At 41.3% G+C, this 23949-nt stretch overlaps 1 protein-coding gene across 1 annotated transcript; it reads right to left on the minus strand.

The window, feature by feature from the left end:
- Positions 1-10981: 10981 nt before the first annotated feature.
- LOC138888237 (uncharacterized) lies at positions 10982-13634 on the minus strand. Its single transcript, XM_070170064.1, has 6 exons — positions 13447-13634; positions 12779-12906; positions 12522-12700; positions 11761-11972; positions 11145-11691; positions 10982-10999 (listed from the first exon to the last, which is right to left on the minus strand). Exons 1-6 carry the CDS (start codon positions 13632-13634, stop codon positions 10982-10984), a joined length of 1272 nt encoding a protein of 423 aa, XP_070026165.1.
- Positions 13635-23949: the final 10315 nt, after the last annotated feature.

Genomic DNA, 23949 nt, shown 5'->3' on the forward strand with positions numbered 1-23949 from the left:
TATTAGGGCACTCTTTCACCATTGTTCTATATCTTTCCCATATCTCGTACAAAGGTTCCATTGGCTCTTGCTTGAAAGCAAGAATTTCATCCCGAAGAGCTGCCATATGACTTGGAGAAAAGAACTTGGAAATAAATTTGTCCGCCAATTCATCCCATGTTGTAATAGAATGATTGGGGAGCCTTTCTAACCAATCCAATGCTTTACCCCAAAGAGAGAACGGGAAAAGCCTCAACCTCAATGCATACTCGGACACGTTGGTCTGCTTGCTACCCCAGCATGTATCCACGAACCCCTTCAAGTGCTTGTAGTCATTTTGATCGGAGGCACCCGTGAAATACCCTCTTTGCTCGAGCAAGGTCAGCATAACATTTGTGATTTGGAAGTTCCCCGCTCGGATTCGAGGAGGAATAATAACACTGGAGTATCCTTGATTTGGTAAAAATCTGGGAGCCACTCTCGGTAGTGGCGGAAGAGGGTCTGGAATATTGTTGTTCTCATTTGCATTTACATTGACATGTCGGCCTCTCCGTGGAAGTTGAGGTAAGACCTCATCTGGTTCTAGATCCTCTACCTCCTCCCCCCCTATCACATTGCCGAGAGGGTTATTTGCATTAAGAGCCATTGTACCTGATTGATCGACACAAATGAAATTAGTAAACAAGAAGGAAAGTGAAGTACAACACAAAACTAACTAAACAGATAGTCAACACCGTAAGCTCCCCGGCAACGACGCCAAAAGGTTAATCACTGCCGACTCAACACTACACTATGGTAGGAAGAGCAGATCGCAATAGCTTTTACCCGAATAGAGATCCGGGATCGAATTTCCACAAGGAGCTAGTAGTGGAGTTGTATTTTCTGTCTAGCCTAGAGTTGTGGTTGTGCTTCTAATGTCACTTCAATCATCTTTTGAGTTTTTGTATTTATAACTAATATTATAAAACTACGGATTAAAGCTAGATTATGCTAGAAGAATATTGCTAAGTTGTAGTTAATGGGAAGGAAGAGCACTAGGGTTGTGGCATTACCTTGGTGGCTAATTGACAGGTAGATGTTACTTAGGTTCGATTCACTTGTTTGGGGGTTATGTTATAACCGTTGCACAAATTTTACCCACTCTCACACCTCTCGGTAGAGAGAATGATTTTACCCAATTGACTCTCTCGAGACCAATTGGGTTGGCAAATTAGACCAAGCAACTAGGGTTCAAGTAGGGTGATTACTCTCTCGAGATTTAACCCGTTAATTAGGTATATCATTTCTCATGAGTCTATCCCAATTCCTTGTTGGGTCGATTTTGAGTTCATAAACTCTCTTTCTCAAGAGGAGTTAAACCCACAAAGCTTGAATCAGTGTTTGCAACCACCAACTCAAAATTAAATCATAAAATCAACCCAAATAACAAACACTCATATTCAATCTAACCCTAGATGGCAACACCCATCAATTACCCACACTAGGGTTGAGCCACAGCCCTAGCTAATGGGTTTAGCTACACATAATTAAAGAAGAAACTGAAGAAATAGATGAAGAACTACACATATTAATTAATTACTAAGAAGAAACTACAATAATCTATTGTTAAATTGAAGCAAATATGCCAAAAATGGCTACAACACCAAGCGTAGCTATTCTCCTGTTCTCAGATCTGACCTTCTCTCTAAAAAAATAGTAAAATGTTCTATTTATACTAGGCTGGAAAAACTGGACAAAAATACCCCTGTGGGGTCAGTGCGAGCCACACAAAACGGACTGCGGCCGCACTGGCTCTTGGGTTTCAGTTGTTTGATGACTTGAACTGGGGGATGCGGACCGCGTGGAAGAGTACCGCGGCCGCGAAGGCAACTGGCGCGGTCCGCGCAAACGTGACCGCGGACCAAATGAGGACAAATGCCCCTTTGCTGAAACCTATGAAAGCGGACCGCACAGAGAAGGAGTGCGGACGCGAAGCTTCTCCGCGGGATGCGTGAATCCTACCGCGGTCGTGTGACCTTAGGCTCGAAAAATGTCTAGTCTCTGAACCTCCTAGTGCGGCCGCGGTCATTGTTACACGGTCCGCACTAGGCCCCCTTTTTCTTCACTTCTCTTGGTCTTTGATACTTGAGAAGGTTTCACTCCTTTTTGAGCCGGTTTTTGACATCTCGTCACTTTGTCAATCAACCCTGCAATCAAGCCCAACTTGTGAGCATTTTGGGACTATTTTTGTATCAATTTATACTCAAATCATAGGCAAGTAGGGACATAAACACTTTAATGTGGAACAACACAACTTGCGGAAATAATAATTAAAACTGAACAACTAGAAGAAAAACTGTATATAAATGTCGCTTGGCATATACAACTTAATATCGCGGAAGTCCACAATATCATCCCCAAAATCCGAAAACTCACGGGAACACAAGCTAACAGAATGTAATACACTGCTCTAACTCCAGAATGTCTAAAAACAACAGTACGAAAGGAAGGCTAACTACTAAGAGGTAGAATAAGATAGAGACTCCTCGATCTGCGGACGCGGCAAATGTACCTCGAAGTCTCTGCTAGATCTCTCCACCTCGGGGGTGATACGTCTGGGTGGAGGTACCTGGGTCTGCACATGAAAAACATGAGCAGAAGGGGCATGAGTACACCACAGCGGTACTCAGTAAGTGCCAAGCCTAACCTCGGTCAGGTAGTGACGAGGAAGGTCAGGGCCCTACTGAGATTAAACATAATAATAAATTTGCAACAGTATGAAATAAACAATATAAATTAGTACAGCTATAAAGTAAGACAGGGTACACAAGGCAACAAATAATACACAGAGAATAAGGTAACACAGAGTCAAATAGCTCAATACCAGTAACAACAACGAGGATCTCCCAGGATACCGTCCTGTAGTCCATTTCATCAGCTGTCCAAAGATCTCCCCAGAAACCGTCCTGTAGCCCATCATATGTGTATATCCGAAGGATCTCCCGGGATACCGTCCCGTAGTCCATCATATGTGCATATCCGAAGGATCTCCCTGGATATCGTCCCGTAGTCCAACTATCAGTTCGCGGGGATCTACCGGAATCTGATCCGTAGTCCCAAAGCAAATGTGCGAGGGGATCTACCGGGAATCTAACCCGTATTCCCAAAGTAAACAAACAAAAGGGGAACTACCGGAATCCCACATCTGTAGTCCCAATGTAAATACGCAGCCACAACAAGAAAATATTCAGAAATGGAGTACAAAAATACAAGACAGCATGTAGTTCTAGCCTAACATGTTTCACTTAATACAAACAAAGCAACTTAAGCGAATAGGCAATTTAGGTCAACTAGGCATGCTTTTCTAATCTAATACAGGGTATATTTGCAAGTGGGATAAAGCAGGTAAGAAAGAAACTCAGTCTGAATAATTAAAGTAAAATCGGATTTTTAACAATTAGCTCAAGTACGCGCCCGTCACCTCGCGTACAAGGCATTCAATTACCAAATATCATGTCCTAAGGGGAAAGGTCCCCCACACAAGGTTAGACAAGCCACTTACCTCGAACCAGCTCTAAAATCAACTCGAAACAACACGTTTGCCATGAGTATCCGACTCCAAATGGCCCAAATCTATTCAATTCAATTACATATCGTAAATAACATCTCAAGCAACTGATTCTACGATTTAATTCAAAGCTAAGACGCGAAATTAGGTAAATGACCAAAACGCCCCCAGGACAACATCTCAGAATCAGATGAAATTAACATTTTTAGAACCCTCACACTCTCACGAGTCTAACCATATAAAAATCTCTCAAATAGGAGGTCAAACACCCATTCAAAACTCAATAATTCGGTCTATGAAGTTTCTTCCAATTTTTCCCAATTTTTAATCCCCAATACGAATTTAGATAATAAAATTAACTATAGATTGATGGAATATAACTAGAAAAGGGTAAAGAATCGCTACCCAACGATCTTCTCTTCAAATCCCTCTCAAAATCGCCCTCTCCCGAGCTCCAATTCGATTTTTCTAACTTTTGAAACTAAACCCTTGAATTTCATATTTCAGCCCAGTGATTTCCGCATCTGCGGTCAAGGGACCGCATCTGCGGACCATTTGTCGCAACTGCGACTCCTACTTAAAAATCCAATTTCCGCATCTGTGGTTGTTCTTCCGCAGGTGCAATACCGCTTCTGCGGTTAAAGTCCTGCATCTGCGGAACCTGCTTCTCCTGCCCAAATCCGCATTTGTGCTTACCTTGCCGCTTCTGCAGCTCCGCACCTGCGGAATCCAAACCGCAGGTGCGGTTATGACAGATACCAGCAAATTTTCTGCAACTCTTCAACTTCAAAATCCTTCCGTCAACCATCCGAAATCATCCCGAGGCCCCCGGGACCCCAACCAAAAGCACCAATATCACCTAATACCTTATTCAAACTTGTACCAATCCTTAAAACACCCAAAACAACGTTGGAAACTCAAATTAATCAAGGATTTAAGCCTAAGAACTTTAAATTCTCTCAAAATGTGCTTTCGATAAAAAACCTAACCAAAATACGTCTGAATGATCTGAAATTTTGCACAGACATCCCAAATGACATGACGAACTACTACAACTTCCGGAATTTTATTCCGACCCTCGGATCAAAATCTCACTAACGGACCGGAAACTTCAAAAATTCAAACTTCGGCATTTCAAGCCTAAATTAGCTACGGACCTCTAAAACACATTCCGAACAAGCTCCCAACCCCGAAATCACCTAAAGGAGCTAGCAGAACCATCGGATTTCCATTCTGAGTTCGTCTTCACACTGTTCCAACTACGGGAAACTTTCCAACACTTAAGCTCTTATTTAGGGACTAAGTGTCCCAAAACTCTCCGAAACTCAAAACCGAACATCCCAGCAATCCAAATTAGCAGAAATAGACTTGGGGAAAGAAGTTAATAGGGGATCGGAGCGTTAATTCTTAAGACGACCGGCCGGGTCGTCACATAACAAAATATACGCACATTATTCTCTTGCTATTTTACCTACTATTTTTCAAAATTGTTTTATCATTTATTCTCATAATCATACCTCGAGACCGTCACAAGTCGAGGGCCAGACTTAGCCTACACACTGGTTTGATCTACTTTACTCTTTAATTTGTCTATTTAATCCCTTGTTTATCAATTGACGTTGAATTAAATCACATATCCTTAAAACTACAATAAAAGTTTAATTGTTACTCAAATTTTATGGTGAACAGTTTGGTGCCCATCGTGGGGCTAAGGATAATAGTGATTGTTTCAGTGATAATTCTGATAACACACATTATTTTCTCACTTGTTCTTGTCAAGTATTTTTGCTCTCAGGTTAAAGCATGTCAAACTCACAAACCGCCCATACATGGTGATGAGGGTCTTGGATCTCACGGAGAAAACGACAATGTAATTGCTCCAAGAGCCGGGGTGACACCGTCTAATCTTGGGGGAGTACCGGTCGTTGACCCAGTCGATATCAGTTCGCACATTGCTTTGAATAGGGATTGAGGCGTGGATCCCGAAGAGAGTGTGCGTAGAGAAGGCCGATCTGGTGTCTAAGGAACATAGGGCGTAGGAGACAAGGGAGTTAGTCTCCAGTTAATATTTGAGATGATTCAAACTCAGCAGGCCTCTATTTCTCAGCTTCAAAGTCATCATAGAACTCCAAGTGTGGTCGAGCTAGAAATAACTCGTCGTACCGAGCAAGTGCTGGGAAGGTCGAATGGTAACTGATCAGGGATTGATCCTACACTTATTAAAATTCTCAAGGAGCTCACCAAAATAATTGATTCGGGGGAGAAGAAAATCAAAGATAATGATACGAGTTGATCAGATACCAGGGCACCCCTGATCTTGAAGGGTTTGGATTCAAAAGGTTCGTGCAAAAGACTTTTCCTCAGAGCGCAGCACCGAAGCACATTCCTAAGAAGTTCTATATACCGGATATACCTAAATACAATAGGATCTCCGATCCTAATGAACATCACTTCGTACACATGCAGAATTAAAGGAAATGACTTAGATGATGATGAGATTGAGTCTGTTCTATTGAAACAAATTGGGAAAACTTTTTCAAAGGGAGCAATGATTTGGTATCACAACCTGCCACCAAATTCCATCAACTCATTTGCCATGTTAGCAGATTGTTTCGTGAAGGCGCACGCCGGGGCCATAAAGGTCGCAACAAGGAAATTGGACGTTTTTAAGATAAGACAAATGGAAAACGAAACGCTAAGGGAGTTTGTATCCCGATTTCAAATAGAACGCATGGAGTTGCCACCGGTCACACATGATTGGGCCGTTCAAGCTTTCACCCAAGGGTTGAACAAGCGGAGTTCGATAGCATCACGACAGTTAAAACAAAATTTGGTCGAGTATCTAGTTATAACTTGGGCAGATGTGCACAATCAATATCAATCAAAGATCAGGGTCGAGGATGACAAATTAGGAGCCCCTTCCGGTTCAGTACATCCAAACAGGTTGTCCGTTAAAACCCCGAGGGACATCGACAGGGAACCAAGGTGGAACAGGGAATGATATCAACCATATACGGCAGATTGAAGGAATAATGGCTCGGGACGCAATCCCTCCCAGAATGATCGAAGAAACGATCGAGGACAAAATTCTTGGGGACTTATGAGCAAAAGTGATTTTGATAAGCATGCTGATCCCGTAGAGGCACCTCGGTTATCAAAATATAACTTTAGCGTCGATGCATCAGGCATTGCATTGGCAATCGGAAGGATCAAAGATACTATATGGCTCAGACCCATACAAACTGATCCTTCCCGAAGAAACCCAAATTTGATATGCAAGTATCATGGCACGCATGGTCACAAGATCGAAGATTGCAGGCAATTAAGGGATGAGGTAGCCCGTCTATTCAATGAGGGCTACCTTCGAGAGTTCCTTAGCGATCGAGCCAAGACTCATTTCAAAGACAGAAACGCCAATAGGAAAAATGAACAGGATAAACCACATCATGTCATTCATATGATCGTCGGTAGGATCGATATTATAAAAGGGCATGTGTTCAAACCTACTAAGGTATCCATTACTAGGGAGAAGCGTACCCGAGATTATGTGCCCGAAGGCTCCTTATCATATAACTACGAAGAAGTAGAAGGCATTTCGCAGCCACACAATGATGCTCTGGTAATTTCTATCTTATTAAATAAAGTTCAAGTTAAGCGTGTTTTAGTGGATCCAGGTAGCTCAGCAAATATTATCCGATCGAGGGTCGTGGAGCAGCTCGAAGTACAAGATCAAATAGTGCCCCCAGCTTGGGTCTTAAATGGCTTCAACATGGCCAGTGAAAAAACTAAAAGGGAGATTATTTTACCAGTGAACGTAGATGGAACCATTCGAGATACCAAATTCCACGTAATCGAGGGCGACATGAGTTATAATGCCCTACTCAAAAGGCCTTGGATCCACAACATGAGGGCAGTCCCCTCGACTCTCCACCAAATGATGAAATTTCCAATGACAAATGGTGTAAATAGTATGGGGGGAGCAGCATGCCACAAAGGAAATGTTTGCAGTCGATAAGGTAACACTGATATCAACGCTATCAACTTCAGACATGTCAAGCATCAAAGGTAAACAGGAAGCCAAATAGCAATCATAGCTACCAACCTCGACTGAATCAGGAAATAGGAGATGGAAGAAGAAGAGAAGGATTTTCTGACCCCTCGAACCTTTATTGTTCCCGAAGACTCCGACGGCACCAAATCAACGGTCGAAGAGCTGGAACAGGTTATATTGATCGAGTACCTGCCCGAGTGAACGGTATACCTAGGAACGGGGTTAACCCCGGAACTCAGGAAAAAGCTTATTCAATTTCTTATTGATAACATGGATTGTTTTGCTTGGTCCCATTTACATATGATAGAGATCCCACTAGAGATAACGATGTATCAGCTAAGCCTTGACCCCATGTTCAAACCGGTAAAACAAAAGAGAAGGTGCCAGTCCGAGGTAAAGCACACATTCATAAAGGACGAGGTAACTAAACTTCTCAAAATAGGGTCCATTTGGGAAATAAAATATCCCGAATGGCTAGACAATGTAGTCGTAGTCCCTAAAAGGGGAACAAACTTAGAATGTGTGTAGACTATAAGGATTTAAACAAGGCATGCCCCAAAGATTCTTTTCCACTGCCTAACATCGATTGTATGATCGACACTATAGCTGGCCACGAGATCCTTACCTTTCTCGATGCCTATTCCGGGTATAACCAAATCCAAATGAACCCAGAAGACCAGGAAAAGACTTTGTTTATTACTAAGTATGGATCATATTGTTATAACGTGATGCCCTTAGGGCTAAAAATGCTGGGGCCACTTACCAACGCCTAGTAAATAAAAATTTTGAAGAACAAATAGGTAAGACAATGGAAGTTTATATCAATGACATGCTAGTTAAATCCCTACTCATAGAGGACCATTTGGCTCATTTGCAGGAAACGTTCGAGATTTTGAGGAGATATAACATGAAGCTCAACCCCGAGAAATGTGCTTCCGGGGTCGGTTCGGGCAAATTCTTGGGCTTTATGGTGTCGAACCAGGGAATCGAGATCAATCCCGATAAAATCAAGGCCATCGAAGACATAACCGTTATGGATAGTGTAAAGGTTGTGTAGAGGCTAACTGGACGGATAGCTACTTTAGGCCAATTTATCTCGAGGTCATCCGATTGAATCCACATATTTTTCTCTGTGCTCAAAAAGAAGAATGATTTTACCTGGACCCCGAAGTGCTATCAAGCGTTAGAAGGATTAAAGTGGTACCTATAGAGCCCACCACTACTTCACATGCCAAAGGAAGATGAGAAACTCTACTTGTATTTGGCAGTATCGAATATAGCGGTAAGTGGTGTCCTAGTTTGGAAAGAGAAAGGTATGCAATTTTCCGTTTATTATGTAAGTCGAACCTTAGGAGAAGCAAAAACTAGGTATCCACACTTAGAGAAATTGGCACTTGCACTGATAAGTGATTATGTTTTACGAGAGATCCATGAAGGCACTTGTGGAAACCACTCCGGCGCAGTCGCTGATTTGCAAACATTAGAGCAAGATACTACTGGGATAGCATGGAAAAAGACACCAAGGAGTTTATTCGAAAATATGATAAGTGTCGAAGGTTTGTACCAATGATCCATCAGCCCGGAGAGCAACTTCATTCAGTCCTATCCCCATGGCCATTCATGAAATGGGGGATGGATATCGTCGCTCTTCTGCCAACGGCCCCAGGTACAGTTAAGTTCATTTTATTTATGACTAATTATTTCTCTAAATGGGTTGAATAACGGGCGTTCGAGAAAGTAAGAGAGAAAGAAGTTATAGACTTCATTTGGGATCACATTGTATGTCGGTTTGGGATACCCGCCGCAATAGTGTATGATAATGGAAAATAATTTATCGGCAGCAAGGTGATGAAATTCCTCGAGGAGCATAAAATAAAAAGAATATTATCAACACCGTATCATCCTAGTACTAGAATATGAGATAACAATGGGTAAATATATGCATTTTTGGCAGGACATCAGCCACTTCGGAATCTGGGACTTAGTTCTAATGAAATTCACCAAAAGGGATCATCGGTCCATATATGCCAATAAATATCTGGGCCCGAATTGGGAAGGTCCATATCTGGGTCCTCGGTATCATCGGAAAGGGATCTTACAAACTTGGCACAATGGAAGGCGAATAGTTGCCAAGCAATTGGAATGTATCGCTCTTCAAACAGTATTATTGCTAAGGTATGACCTTCCCCCTTTTTTCCATTTATATTTGATACTAACTTATTTCAAGTGTTCGATTGAGGACGTCGAGAAACTTTTCAACATGAAGACCTTAGGTTTTAAAGCATGTGTTGCACTCTTTTTTCCTTAGATCGGTTTTTATCCCAAATGGGTTTTTCTAGCGAGGTTTTTAACAAGGCAACAACCATGTGCTACCTGAGGAAAATTTAACAGTATCCAATGCTTCTTTTCAATCAACCTCGAATACTGGGGGCATCACCCTCAGAGGTTATATTTTTGAGAAAAATACTTCATGTCAAAGGGTCTTGATAGGGAAACTTTGTAATGGGCCAAACAGTCGAGTGAACCGTGTCCATATAGATTAGTCGAGCCCCGATGGCAAAACATGTGCGCATGTATAAATTTTTCAAAGAAGCATTCTTTCTATATCAAACACTTTGTGTTTCAAAAAATTTTTGCTACTATACGAACTACATACTTATGATTTTCTGAGAAATGGCTCAAGGGCCAAGCGCCAACCTCGAACACTCGGGAACTGTCATCGACAATCAACATATTCGAGTTATCTAAACTCGAATTCATAAGACCTCAAGAGGCGCGCCTCGATCTATAGGCCAAGGCCATCTTTCCCGGGGACTAACACCTCGAGCAAGTTCGAAGTGTTATTGGGAAATAAGCCCAAGAGGCATACCCAAAGCTACAGCCAAATTATTGCGGCTCAAAGATGTCCGAACCCCGCAATCAAAATAGGCCTTCGAATTCTTTGAAAAACCAGTTAAAAAGGCTACCCTTAGCAAATAATAAAAAGGGCTACCCTTAGCAAATTACCTTAACGCAAACGTGCAAAGGCACAAAAAACAGAAGGGATTTCAATCGACATCGAACCCTCAAAAAATCCAATGGGTAAAAAATACATGCTAAGGCATAAAGAAATTTTTGCTAAGTGTTTTAAGCCAAAAGAGGGGAATAGTAGCCACCATAACGGCCCGATCTAAAGAGCCTAAGGGCCAATACACTTAGAGTTCAAGATCTTGTTCTCACTCCATTTGAACCCAAGGGTTCGACTATCCCGAGCCCAAATAAACAATAACTTGATTATGGCTCAGGGACTCACCGTTATCCGACACAAACCCCTAAGGGTGTATGCCTCAAGTTCTAACCTTATCCGAACTCATCTATAGTGACTTCGAGGAAGCCACTCGAGATCAATGTCTCGAACACACAGTTCAAAGCATAAGATTGTGCTAACAATTTTACAAGGCAAAAAACATATTTATAAAGATCGAGAAGGCATTCAAGAGATACTTTCTTTTATATATTTTAAAAAAACGATATGTATAAGGGACCATCAGAGGTCTTAAAAAAAGAAAAAGAAAATGAAATACTAACTATGCCCGGGGCTGGTATCTCCCTTAGGAGCTGCTTCTCTTCAGGCTCATCATCATTATCAGACCCATATTGGTTGGCTTCATCGCCATCATCATCGTCGGAGGAAAGAAGCAACCTTGCATCAGCTTCAAGTGCTTTAGCTCGAGCTATCTCTTTCGAGAGGTCGTAACCTCGAGCGTGGATTTCCTCAAGGGCCTCCCTCCGAGATTGGAACCTTACCAAGTCATTGCTCTGTCGCTCTCGATCGGAGGCCTCCCTTAGCTGCACTTGAGCAGCCTCAGCATCAGCCAAGTATACGACTATAGACTTGTCAGCCGAGATCTTCATCTCCCCGGCCTCAGCCTTGGCCTCAACAAGCTCAACTTCGAGCTCCTCTATCCTTTTGGCCTGCGCCAAACTTTTCTCTTTGACTCTCCGAAGTTGGACCTTGTCCGATAACAATTTGGCCAAAACAACCTCTTTCTCCGCAGCAAGGCGGTCCACGTTCTCCTTCCACCAATCGCAGTCAGCTTTGACTTGATCGACCTCCCATCGTAGCAGCTCGATCCTTTACAGTTTATGCTGCAACTGAGATACTGAAGTATTAGCCTCTACAGTTGAGTCAAGTAGATCGTACTCTTTCAAAATGATAGTTACTTGCGTATCTAGCTTGGCTCCTTTCTTACGAGCCTGGGCCAAGTCTGCTCGGAGGTCCCTGATCTCCTCTTCTTTCTTCACATAGAGGCATTTGAGGGCATCCCTCTCTTTGTTAAGTTTCTTGAGATTAGCCTCGCACCTGCTCAGCTCGGCTTGGGACTTGTTGAACGCCTCCCAATGAAGCACCACAGCCTATGAAGAAAAGAAAGAAGTCAACAGAAGAAGAAAATAAAATTAAACGTGATAACAGGGAATGAAGTTTACCTGGTTCAGGATGCGATGGGCCTCGTCAAAAACCATCGATGCATCTAGGTCGGAAACATCATCGACCCCCGCAAGGCAGCCACGGAATATGTCTTCCATATCATGGGTCGTTCCCACATCGGGGGCCTCCATTGCTCGAGCCTCCCGAAATTTCCCTTCAGAAAATTGAGGACCGGGAGGCGAATCATCGATAGTGATTGCCCCATGAAAGCCACTTGGGGCACCCTCTCCCTTCTGAAGAGCCCTACTATCGGACCTTTCGGGCAGACTCGCCGTTTGTTCATCACGGCAGGAAATCTCTTCAGCCCCCGATGACTCAGGCACTTTGCTCAAAGTACCTTACGAGATATCCTCAATTCGAGGATGAGTCTCCTCGACAGTTACCGGCCCAGCTTCCTTCAAAGCCTCGACGCTTCCCCTCTTTCGAGGCACCAGCTCGCAACCGGCGTCCTCCCTCTCCTCCTCTTTATCTCATACCTTTTGGGCTACGCCAATAGAAAGAGCAGCAAAGTCTCCCCTCGGCTTACGAGCCCTACTCTTCTTAGGCTTCGGGGTATCAGAAGGTGAGGCCCTTCTCCTCTTTTTGTCCTTGGCTGGTTTGGGAACCACCTCTTCCCCAGTTGGGGCCGATCTCAATTCAGTAACATCTCCGAGGCCTGCGTAAAAGGGAGCTAAGTATATGTAAAAGTAAATGTTTCAGAAAAAGACGTCGTAAGCATACAGGGTGAACTTACCATGGTTTTTAGCCTCCCATCTACATGTTGCTAAGTCACTCCAGCCGCGCTCGGCATGAGAGGAAGTTGCAGCCAGCTTCGAACCCAGTCTTCGAGGTCGGGGACCGCGTGAGGCATCCAAGCAACCACTGCAGAACAGATGAAAATATTACACGAAGCAAAAAATAAAGCACAAAGATTAATGGCAAACACCAATATTTGGGGTTCCACTTCTCGGGGAACGGTAGTTTCTCCTCGGTAATGATGTCGCAGGTCCTTACCCGCACGAACCGGCTCATCCAACATCGATCCTTGTCCTTATCAATGCTCGCAAAGAAGGACTTCGACGATCGGCGTTGAAGCTTGATTAAACCTCGATAAAGCTTTGGTCAATACAGACGTATAAGGTGGCTGAGAGTGAATTCCAACCAATCGGCCTTACCGGAGAAGATAGAGCATAATCACTATGTTCCAAAACGAGGGATGCATCTAGCCGAGGGTAATCTAGTACATCTTGCAAAAATCGATTACTACGGGGTCAAGAAGACCCAATGTGAAAGGGTAAGTGCAAACACTTAGAAACCCCTCCACGTAAGTGGTGGGCGGGGATCTGTACCACGACCTCGGGCCCCCAATTGCAGTCTTCCCTCATGGTATCGAGTTGTTTGGCCGTTATCCAGCAAATATACCTCGATACGTGTTCACATCGGCTAGGGACCGACGATGGGTTCTCGACTTTGAAGTCATTTTTTAGGACAACAGGGCCAGGAACAATTTCGTGAAGGAGCGGCTCCACCAGCATTTTGTCACCGGCCGGCCGGGAAGAAGAAGAAGAAGCTTTCTCCTTTTGAGGGGCGATTTTGGAGATTTTCGCCATTGATTCAGATGAGATAAAGCGGAAAGAGGTAGAGTTTGGTATTTTCTGGTCTTAAAAGATTGAATCAACAAGCGGTGGAAGAGAAGAGACAGAGAGAGGAAGAAACTTATAGAAATTGGTGAAGATGAAGGTAAAGTTTTGATTCAAAGGGGAAACATGTATTTATAGGTTCACGGCGACGGTTCGGTTGCACTAGTGGCCGACCGTCACTGGCAAGTATTTAATGTTTTAGGGAACCGAAACGACGAGATGTTTCGGTCACCTCAAACACTTACATCACGGGGATGACATCATTATCGGGGTCTCCGTAACATCGAGGCTCAAGTCGTTTCTTATCATTTTATTCTAAGAAACGAGGGGACTATCTGTATATGGTGAAAATCGGGGCTACCCAATTTCAGTCTTCGATGGAAAAAGTGATTCCACGTCGGAAGACCAGAACGTCGAGCTCGGGGTCGAAGTTCCTTTCCGAGGTCATGGTCGATAACACTTACTGATGTCAGAAGAAGGCATGCTTCGAGGTGATGCCAGTATGAGTCAATAACGGAAAGAGCGAGATACCTGCAACGGGCCGGAGATCACGTCGTAAATTTCGGAATGGATTAAACAATTGGCAAATATAATTTCCTACTATAATTGGAAGTGTGCCTTATTTAGGACCCCCCCCCCCCCCCATAAAAAAGGGGATCTCATCCATTTGTAACGGATTGATCACTGCTCACTGATAAGAAAATATACGTACATTATTCTCTTGCTATTTTACCTAGTGTTCTTCAGAATTGTTTTATCATTTATTCCCATAACCATACCTCAAGATCGTCACAGGTCGAGGTCGAGAATTAGCCTACACACTGGTTTGATCTACTTTACTCTTTAATTTGTCTATTTAATCCCTTGTTTATCAATTGACGTTAAATTAAATCACATATCCTTAAAACCACAATATAAGTTTAATTGTTATTCGAATGTTAGGGTAAACAGTTTGGTCTTTAGATTTAATAAACCCGACACAATTGATTTAGTTTAGTAATTATAAAATCCGAACTAACCCGACCTAGGTACACCCAGACTATAGCGTATTATCTTCGGTTACTCCACTTATTTGTCAAATGCCTAAAAAATCTTTTGAGATGTAATTTTGAGTACATGGATTATCATAGGGTCAAAATCATTACGTTCTTGAAACTTGGCCTCAAAGTGAAGCTTTTACTTCTGATTTGAACAATTAACATTTTCCTTCTCTTTCTTGATTGTTGGGTACATATACATTTTTCCTTTCACGGCATCATACAAATTAAGATCCATTGATCTCTCACAATCCACTCGATATTCACAGTTTATGTTTTAATTTTAGCCATGAAAATATAACATGTTCAATCCGTCTAGACTGGATGGTTTACGTTGGGTAAATATTTACTTACGTGTCATTTTGAGCAGTAGTTCAGTTAGTCCATCTAAAAGTTTGCGCAATTTGGACTAAATTGAAGCTACAACAAAATACTTTTCTTCCTAGAATTGGTGATAATTTCTCTTTCATTGGTAACTAAGCTAGGTATAAAAAAAATTTAAAAAGAAAGAACTATATCACTGATTAATCATATTTTTTTTGTACGGAAAAGGGCTAAAACTACCCTCAGACTATTTGATTTGGTACAAATATACTTGTAAGCACGTGATTTTTGACCCTCCCCGGAAATTTTTACGTTCTTAAGCTTAAATATCTAATTTAGGACTAATATAGCTATTTTAACTATTTTTACTTTATTTCGTTGCAAAAAGAAAATTTCAAAAAATATATATATAAATTTTAGTTTATGTATTTCTCATAAACTTGAAAAATACAAAAATTGTACTTTATTTTGGTACTTTATATAAATTCGAAAATTACAAAAAAATATAATTCTATTAATGTTTTGTAGTCGTTTAATTTTGGAAAAATACAAAAAATATTACTTTATATTTTTGTCTTTATTAAAAAAACGAAAATTACAAAAATAGTTTTATTAATATTTTGTAGCTATTTTAAATCTTGAAAAAATATTTAAAAATATATAGTTTTGTTTAAATACTAGTCTTATTTTTGGTAGTTATTTTGCTTACATAGGACTAGTTAAGCAACGTGTTCCTATTTCTCGGGTCCGGGCAAAAGAATAATATTCGGGTTCAAACTACCCGGTTTTAGGCCTAATTTTCGGACCTAGCCCACAATAAACCGTGTCCAGGACACGTGGGGAACCCCACCACGCGTGGGGGACATATGCCTTGAACCCCACCACGCGTGGGGCTCATTTTTTCTTGGCAAAGCATTACAAAACACGGACAGGGAGGACTTTGAAATTTTTTTTGGGAGGGAGATACTACTGTTCACTCGTCTTCTTCCTAAAAGAGGAAGAAGACCTAAAACCCTAAAAACTCCATTCCCTACTCCCCCAGCAACGCCCATCAACCACCCCTTCTCCCTCCTCCATAACCATCACGTCGCAAACAGCTCCCCTCCCCCTTCCGTCAAACAACCACGACCTCCCCGCGTCCAAACCCAACACCACCAAGCGTCACCCCCCCCCCCCCCGACGCCGGAACCCAGCAAAAGGACCCAAACACCATCACCGTCGCAGCCCCATCGCCTTCTTCCTCACCACAAAACCCTAGCAAAAACCAGAAACCCCCCCCCAGCTCCACCATCGTCAACCTATCAGTCCGTCAGCTTCCTCCAACGTCCGAACCACCGGCGACCATAACCACCAGCTCCCTTCGTCGCCACCATCTTCCAACCAGCCCCACGACCACTTCTCCTCCCCCATCGTGACGAAAACCACCCCAACCCTAACCCAAAACCACCACGAAAACCACCAGTCCATCACCTTCCCCCAGCTGACCCCTCGTCGTCAACCACCACTGCCCCATCGTCGGAGCTCCAGCTCCAATCTGCCACCTTCCCATCGCCAAACAACCCAGCTCAGCACCACCACCAAACGCCACTGCCCAGACGACCCCTAGCAGCCCCGGCGACCAACCTGTAATGCCACGCCAAGGCGACATCCAGTCGCACCCCCACGTCCAAACGATTGCCTGTAACGTCCAGCCATGAACGACCTTTCCTCCTTGCCATGACTGACCAAGAAAACACACATACGCACAAGCTGAAACCTAACGAAAACGTTCAACAAAACAGCCCAGAAGTTCTGTCCGGGATGAGTTCCGTCGAGGTCGACTTTGGTTCGTCGAGGTCCGGTACGCCGAAGTTGTTGCTGTCCATTTTTGGCGAGTTTGAGATGTTAAAACTCGACGTTGCTGTTAAACGTGAGTATTCATGTTATTTTTTGTCTCGGTGTGTTCTTTGCTTCCATGTCTTGTTTCGATGAATTTGAGTTAGTAGTAGTACATTTGCCGTATTGTGAAGTTTATCTCGTCATGTTAGTTTATCGTTGTTTGTTAATGTTATGTTCTGTTGTTAGTTTTATATTTTTGTTTATCACTAAATTGTTAGATGTTTTCCATTTATTGTTAGATTAGTAGCTTATATTTCATTAAACTATATTTAGAGGGAAAAGAATGATAGTTTATAAATAGCGTCAAATTAGTAATTTGTGGCAATATTGTTGGTTTGCATGTAATTAGATTAAAGGAACCGGGGGTGCATCTCATGTGACCCGGCTCCAATTCGGAACATAGTTAAATGGAACTTGTCGTGAACCACTAGTGCGTTGCGTACAGCATGGCTTGCAATATATTTTAATAACTTTGAATTAACTCTTTAAATAGATAAAGTAAGAATGTAGTAACCTTAAGTTTACCTTTTCTTTTAAGGAAAAAAAAATATATAAAAATAAATAAATAAATAAAAATGAGACGAGCCTCGAAAAATGCACAAGCTGCGGGGCCCTCTAAATGTATATATTAAAATAATTAGAATTCGGGACATGTCGTTTAGCAAATTTCACGGCCCTACCCCAAAATAATAATGCGCTAGTTGCTTTAGGCGCGCCTTTAATAATGTTATCTCCCTAAACTCGGGTGCACATTTATGTGACCCAAATCCAAATCTCAACGGAGTCGAAATATGTCTCTAGTCACGGGCACATTGATTGTGACGTGGCCCGAGATGCATGTCCATGACGTTGCAAATTCCTTTTAAAAAATAAGAATGAGATGAGCCTCGCCGAATAAAAACACAAATTGCGGGGCCCTCAGTAAATACTTGTTTAAAATTACTTAGAATTCAGGAGGGTCGTTTAGCGAATTTCACGGCCTCCGCAAAATAATAACGCGATAGTCTCTTTAGGCGCGTGTTTAATAATTTACTTTCTTAAACTTGGGTGCGCATTTCATGCGACCCAAATCCAAATCCCAAAACGTCAAATAAAATATGTTCCGGATTGTGGGCGCATTTCATGTGACGCAGTCCAAAGACGTGTTTTAAGCGATGTTCACATTCTTGTAAAAACAATAATAATAAAGCGGTTAAAAGTTAAAATTTGCACATAAGTTCATACTTGTATAAAATCAGATAATCAAGCCGAATATAACAATTGAGCGACCGTGCTAGAACCACGGAACTCGGGAATGCCTAACACCTTCTCCCGGGTTAACAGAATTCCTTATCCGGATTTCTGGTACGCAGACTATAATATAGAGTCATTATTTTCCTCGATTCGGGATTAAAATTGGTGACTTGGGACACCCTAAATCTCCCAAGTGGCGACTCTGAAATAATTAAACCAATCCCGTTTCGATTGTCCTTTAATTGAAAAAAACTCCCCCTTGCACCCCATCGCGTGCGGAAAAAGGAGGTGTGACAGCTCTGGCGACTCTGCTGGGGACATAACCCAGAACCACTGGTTCAGGGTTAAGAATTCGAGCTTAGAATAATTGTTGTTATTTGGCTTTATTTATTATCTGATTTTACATGATGTATGCCCAATGTGCTAAATGATGCTTTTACCGCTTTAATATTATTTGAATTGTGAATATATACAACTGTTACGAAACCCCCTTCTTTCTGAGTCTTCTGAATTTATGGTGTACACGTGCGCGTGACCCACCTTTCTGTTAAAGTCATACCAAATAAGACGGAGTTGGGACAAGTAACTAGGCCGGGCAGACTTTCGTGCTCCCGGTACGTTGCCCCCGCTTCGGCTCAAACTGTCCGTTTGGGTAAGCCAGGTCTAGAACAAATACCCAGGTTATGAACTTAGTATAACAAAGCCACATGCCGGATCCCTAGTAGGAACGTTTATTTGCATCATGTGCATTTGACTTAGGGGACTCAACACAGGGGTTGGGTCCGTCTAGGACAAGCAACCTGAAAATAATAGACCATCTTATGGCATCCTATGTGCTACATGTTATATTCAGTCAAGGGCGAATGGGTCATTTGGTCATTTCCAGCATGATGTTATTTTAATCAAAGCATGGGGAACATTTGTGGAATCCAAGAAGCCTTGGAATTCCCTATGTCCCCCACGCTTGCTTTTTGGGAAAACACATGGGGAACATTTGTGGAATCCAAGAAGTCTTGGAATTCCCATATGTCCCCCACGCTTCATATGTTGGAAAAAGCGCATGGGGAACATTTGCGAAATCCAAGATGTCTTGGAAATCCTTATGTTTCCCATGCCACATTTTGAAAATAACAATAAATATAAAAAATAAAAATACATATAAAAACAAGGCATGAAAATTCAAAAGATTTTGTATGTTGTCATCATTTTCCACAAATTAGAAAATCGTGAAAAGATAGGAAATGGCAGTGTAGAGATATAACTACTTATTTTTAGAAAGAAAAAAAACAAATGTCCAAGTAGTGTCGAAACTCTGCCGAAATTTTGAGAATAAAATAAAAAATATATGTCTTATTAGTTTGTTTTATTAAAAAAAAAGCATTAATAGAAAAGAAAATTGTTTGTCTTGCCATAAAAACGAAAAAAAGAGTCTTGTTTTTAAAATATGTGTTATTTATTTATTTATGAAAATGACAAAATTAAAATAATCCAAAAATATTTTCTCCATTATTGGCTTCTCTAGGAAGTCTTTCTAATTGTTTTCAAAAAAAAAATATAATATAAAATTAAAAAAAAAACAAATCCAAAAATATTTTGATTCTTTTTCAAAATTGAAAAGAAAATCCAAAAAAAAACATTTTGAGAAGCATTTCTTTTATTAAAAGCAAAATTCCGAAAAAATATTTCCTTCTTCTTCTTTAGAATAAAGAAAAAAAGAGCAAATGAAAATTCAAATTATATCTTAGAAGTGTTTCTTGTAAAAAGAAAATCAATCAAAAAATGCTTCCTTTCTTCTTTTAAAGTAGTTCATTTACCCGAACTACGCGGGTTTGATTCTCACCGGATGTGAGATACGTAGGCAACCCTCATCGGGTCCAACCCCACCTTTTGCTAAAAAAGCCAAAAAAAAACAAATAATAATAATAAAAAAAATACATGTCAAATTTTAGTTTTGTCATAAAGAAGTCGGGTGACGCTGTTTTATCAAGACATAGCCGAATGTTCCCGAAAGGGACGCCGGAAGGCTGACTTTGCATAAACAGCCACTTTTTGGGTCATGTTTTGGATTTGGTCCAATTGGCCCACACAGCCTTAAAAATCTTCGTCCCCGAGACGTTGAAAGGCCGTGCTTGCAATATTGAGTTTTCTGATGTGGAAAAAATGATAAAAAGAGTCATAAATAAGTCAGGTGATGTTGTTTTGCCATAAATAGTCGAATGTTCCCGAAAGGGACGCCGGAAGGCTGACTTTGCATAAACAGCCACCTTTGGGTCATTTTGAGTTGACCCACACAGCCTTATAAATCTTCGTCCCCGAGGCGCTGAAGGGCCGTGTTTGCAACACCAGGTTTTATTATAATTTGAAAAAAAAAACAAAGAGTCGGCGGTCAGGTGAATACCGTTTGAATTTTGTCATAATAAGCCGAGCCAGCTTCGGCCGCGTCTTAAACCGTTCTTGCCGAAATAGCCTTAGAGTATCTTTCAGTTGTCGAAAGGCTATTTTCGTAAAAGAATGGACAAGTTGGTAAAGTGTCATAAAATAATCCTCCCCGGCCTCAAAATTCATGTGAAATTCGGAAGGGGCCACATTTGCAAAAATAACCATTTGGTTGCATTTGTCGAACAGAGAAAGGAAGTTAGCCTTTTGTTTTTGAGTTTATAAATCTCTTGATTAAAGTATATGGGTTATTTGATTTTCGAGTTTGTAGGTCATCTTCAAACCTTTGAAACTCAGTTTGTTTTAGTATGAAAATTGAAAAATTGTTTGTTATTGTTTATCTTTTATTGGGCCCGAACTACGCAAGGTCTGATTCATGCGGGGTCATGATACGTAGGCAATCTCCATAAGATTCGACCGAAACAAAAAAAAAAGAATGAAAAAAAAGAGAATGAAAAAAAAAGGAATGAAAAAAAATGAAATGAAAAAAAATGAAAAAATGAAAAGAAAAAAGAATGAAAAAAAAAGAAAAAAAAGAAAAAGAAAAGATGTTGTCAATAATGAGGACCGACTGAGTCCATTCTAACCTGTTTGTTTTGCAAATAAGTTAAGGTGGTTGGTTTGTGGTAAGCCGGACAATGACACCTCCTGATGCACACTCTGCGGGGATCAGGTCTGATAGCAGAAGCACTCAAATCCTATCAGGGAACTTATTGGCGGAGGTTGATGATATTGAAGCTGGCAATGGTCTTGACAATACTAATGCAAAGCTCAGTGGCTAAGATGCCAAGTTTGATAAAGTGGGAGGACGCTTCGTTCCTTGGTTAACAAGAGAGAAGCAGTTGGTGGCTTATTTTGTTGTCATTTCTGTTGACCGGATTATTAAGGTTGCAATGTGGATTTTGTCCTGTGTCAAACCTTCTTATCTTTTCCTTTTGTCATATCAGTTTGTTTAAGTTTTGTCCAGGTTGTTTAGGATTTTATTCCGGTTGTTTTGTTTGTTTTTTTATTCAAACCATTTCGCCGGTAGTCTAATGCAAAATCCGGTCTTTGATTATTCCCAGTCATCTTTTTGTTTAGTCATTGTATCATTTTTGTTCAATGCCGATTCTAGGGACATGACATGCGCACACAGTTTGGGCCTAATCTTTAAAGTTAATCATAAAACCCCGGAAAGGCGATCAGACCATTTAAAGAAAATAAGGACGGTTTGAGATTATTCAGAGCTCGAGTCATGTGGAACTGGGGCAAGTTAAACACAAAGAAAACCGTTAAAGAAAGATACGCCTAAATTGGCATGAGGGTCGTTCATTCATGATAATAAGAGTGTCGCCCAACGGTGCTTTAGAATTGACAAATGAAAAGGCAAACATGAATATAATTGTCAAGTCCAGCACCATCAGAAGAGACTACAAATTTAAATTGTGTTGTTTGCACTTGACATGTTTTGAAGACTGAAATGACGAAGGCATTTTGTTCTGCTACCTAAACACTTTATCCTTCGTTACCCCTTTTGAGCCTTATTTATTTTTCTTTCATACCCCTCGTTCGGAATCAGTAACAACGAAAAAAAGAGAGAAAGAAAGAAAACAACAACGAAAAAAGAGAAAAAAAAAGAAAAGAAAAGAAAAGAAAATTGATAACAAAGAAAAAAACAAAAGAAAGTCGGAATGAAAAGAGGAATTGGGAACTACGTTTGACCTGATTCCTCAAAGAGGATACGTAGGCGCTTCACGGCTCGGTCATAGTTTTGAAAAAAAAATGAAAAAAAACAATTAAGATATCCCCAAGCAAGAAACTGGGGCAGAGGTTGCGGTCGTTGTAAATAAATCTAATTCCGAAGGTTGTAACTAATAACCCAAAAAATTAATGTATTTTTGAGCCTTTTATACCCTTTCTTTCTAGCTGTCCAAAACCCCCATTACGGTCCAAAGAAAGACCTTCCGATCAGTCTTCAAAAGTTGCCAAGTCAGACAAATGAAGAGTCTTACCGGCGAACATAACATTCTGTTCCGCAGCAGAAAGGACTCTAATCTCCAACAGAAAGAGTCATACCGGCAACACTCCAAATCCCCCAGCTGGAAAGTGATACAAATGAGAGAGTCTTATCGGTGAAAACCTTCACAGGCACCATAAGGCGATGAAAGCTGAGAGAAGAACCCAAAAATGAGAGAGACTTGATAGTGAAAACCCTCCGGGCACTACAAGTCGAATAAGATTGAGAATCAGATGGGGAATCGCCAATTGAAGATTTTGAAAGATGATTGACGGTAGAGGATAAGCCACATACGCATGTCATGGCCATTAGAGTCGGTATCTCCATTTGATAGGGTTTTTTATTTATAGTTTCTTTTGTTAAAGAGTCATGTTTTTTTTCCCCTTTATCTTTATATTCTGTTCCCTTTTATCTTTCTCCTTTCATAGAAAAATCCCCAATAGAGTCTGTCTGGTCAGAACAAGTATGAAATGACCTCAATTAGGCCATCAGCTTTCCGAGATGAGATCTGACTAGTATATCCAAATGGTATAGACAGCGAGGAACAAGCGCGAGGCCAGTGTCAAAAAGATATCCCCAGCAAAGGGAATTGACAAAAGGATTGACAAGCGTCAAGAGAGATATCCTTGCCAAAACAAAAGTTATAAACCTCAAGGCCAAGGCCCATGAACAAAGCAAGGAAAGCGGTGAGCGTGATTTGGCGAGATCCATAGAACAGAGGAATACATTTCAGTCTTTATATTTCCAGAGTTGAAGTTGGGAGCCCGCCCAGATAACAGAGGCATACATTCAGTCTTTACTTTTAAGTGTTGAAGTTGGGAGCCCGCCCAGATAACAGAGGCATACATTCAGTCTTTACGTTTCAAGTATTGAAGTTGGGAGCCCGCCCAGATAACAGAGGCATACATTCCACGTCTTTACCCATAGGAGATGTATTTCCTCCTAAAGTTTATTTTTACCCATAGGAGATGCATTTCCTCCTAAGAATAGTTCACCAATAGGAGACGCACTTCCTAAGTTTATTGTACCCAATAGGAGACGCACTTCCTAAGTTAAGTTTCACCGATAGGAGACGCACTTCCTAAGTTCAGTTCTACCAATAGGAGACGCACTTCCTAGATCCATTGTACCAATAGGAGACGCACTTCCTAAGAAGTTTCACCAATAGGAGACGCACTTCCTAAGAATAGTTGTACCAATAGGAGACGCACTTCCTAAAATTCAGTTTTACCATAGGAGACGCACTTCCTAAGTTCAGTTTATCATAGGAGACGCACTTCCTAAGTTCAGTTTTACCATAGGAGACGCACTTCCTAAGTTCAGTTCTACCAATAGGAGACGCACTTCCTAAGTTTATTTCACCATAGGAGACGCACTTCCT

The sequence above is a fragment of the Nicotiana sylvestris genome, chromosome 3 (assembly GCF_000393655.2).
Source record: "Nicotiana sylvestris chromosome 3, ASM39365v2, whole genome shotgun sequence".
Classification (NCBI taxonomy): Eukaryota; Viridiplantae; Streptophyta; class Magnoliopsida; order Solanales; family Solanaceae; genus Nicotiana; species Nicotiana sylvestris.

Excerpts from the sequence above, each read along its gene's own strand:
- LOC138888237 (XM_070170064.1), bottom strand. The coding sequence starts at position 13,634 with ATGGCGAAAATCTCCAAAATCGCCCCTCAAAAGGAGAAAGCTTCTTCT. Across the intron at positions 11,973-12,521 it reads CTATTGGCGTAGCCCAAAAG|GCTGTGGTGCTTCATTGGGA; the intron begins GTATGAGATAAA and ends TTTTCTTCATAG. Across the intron at positions 11,692-11,760 it reads GTAACTATCATTTTGAAAGA|GATCGAGCTGCTACGATGGG; the intron begins GTACGATCTACT and ends TAAACTGTAAAG.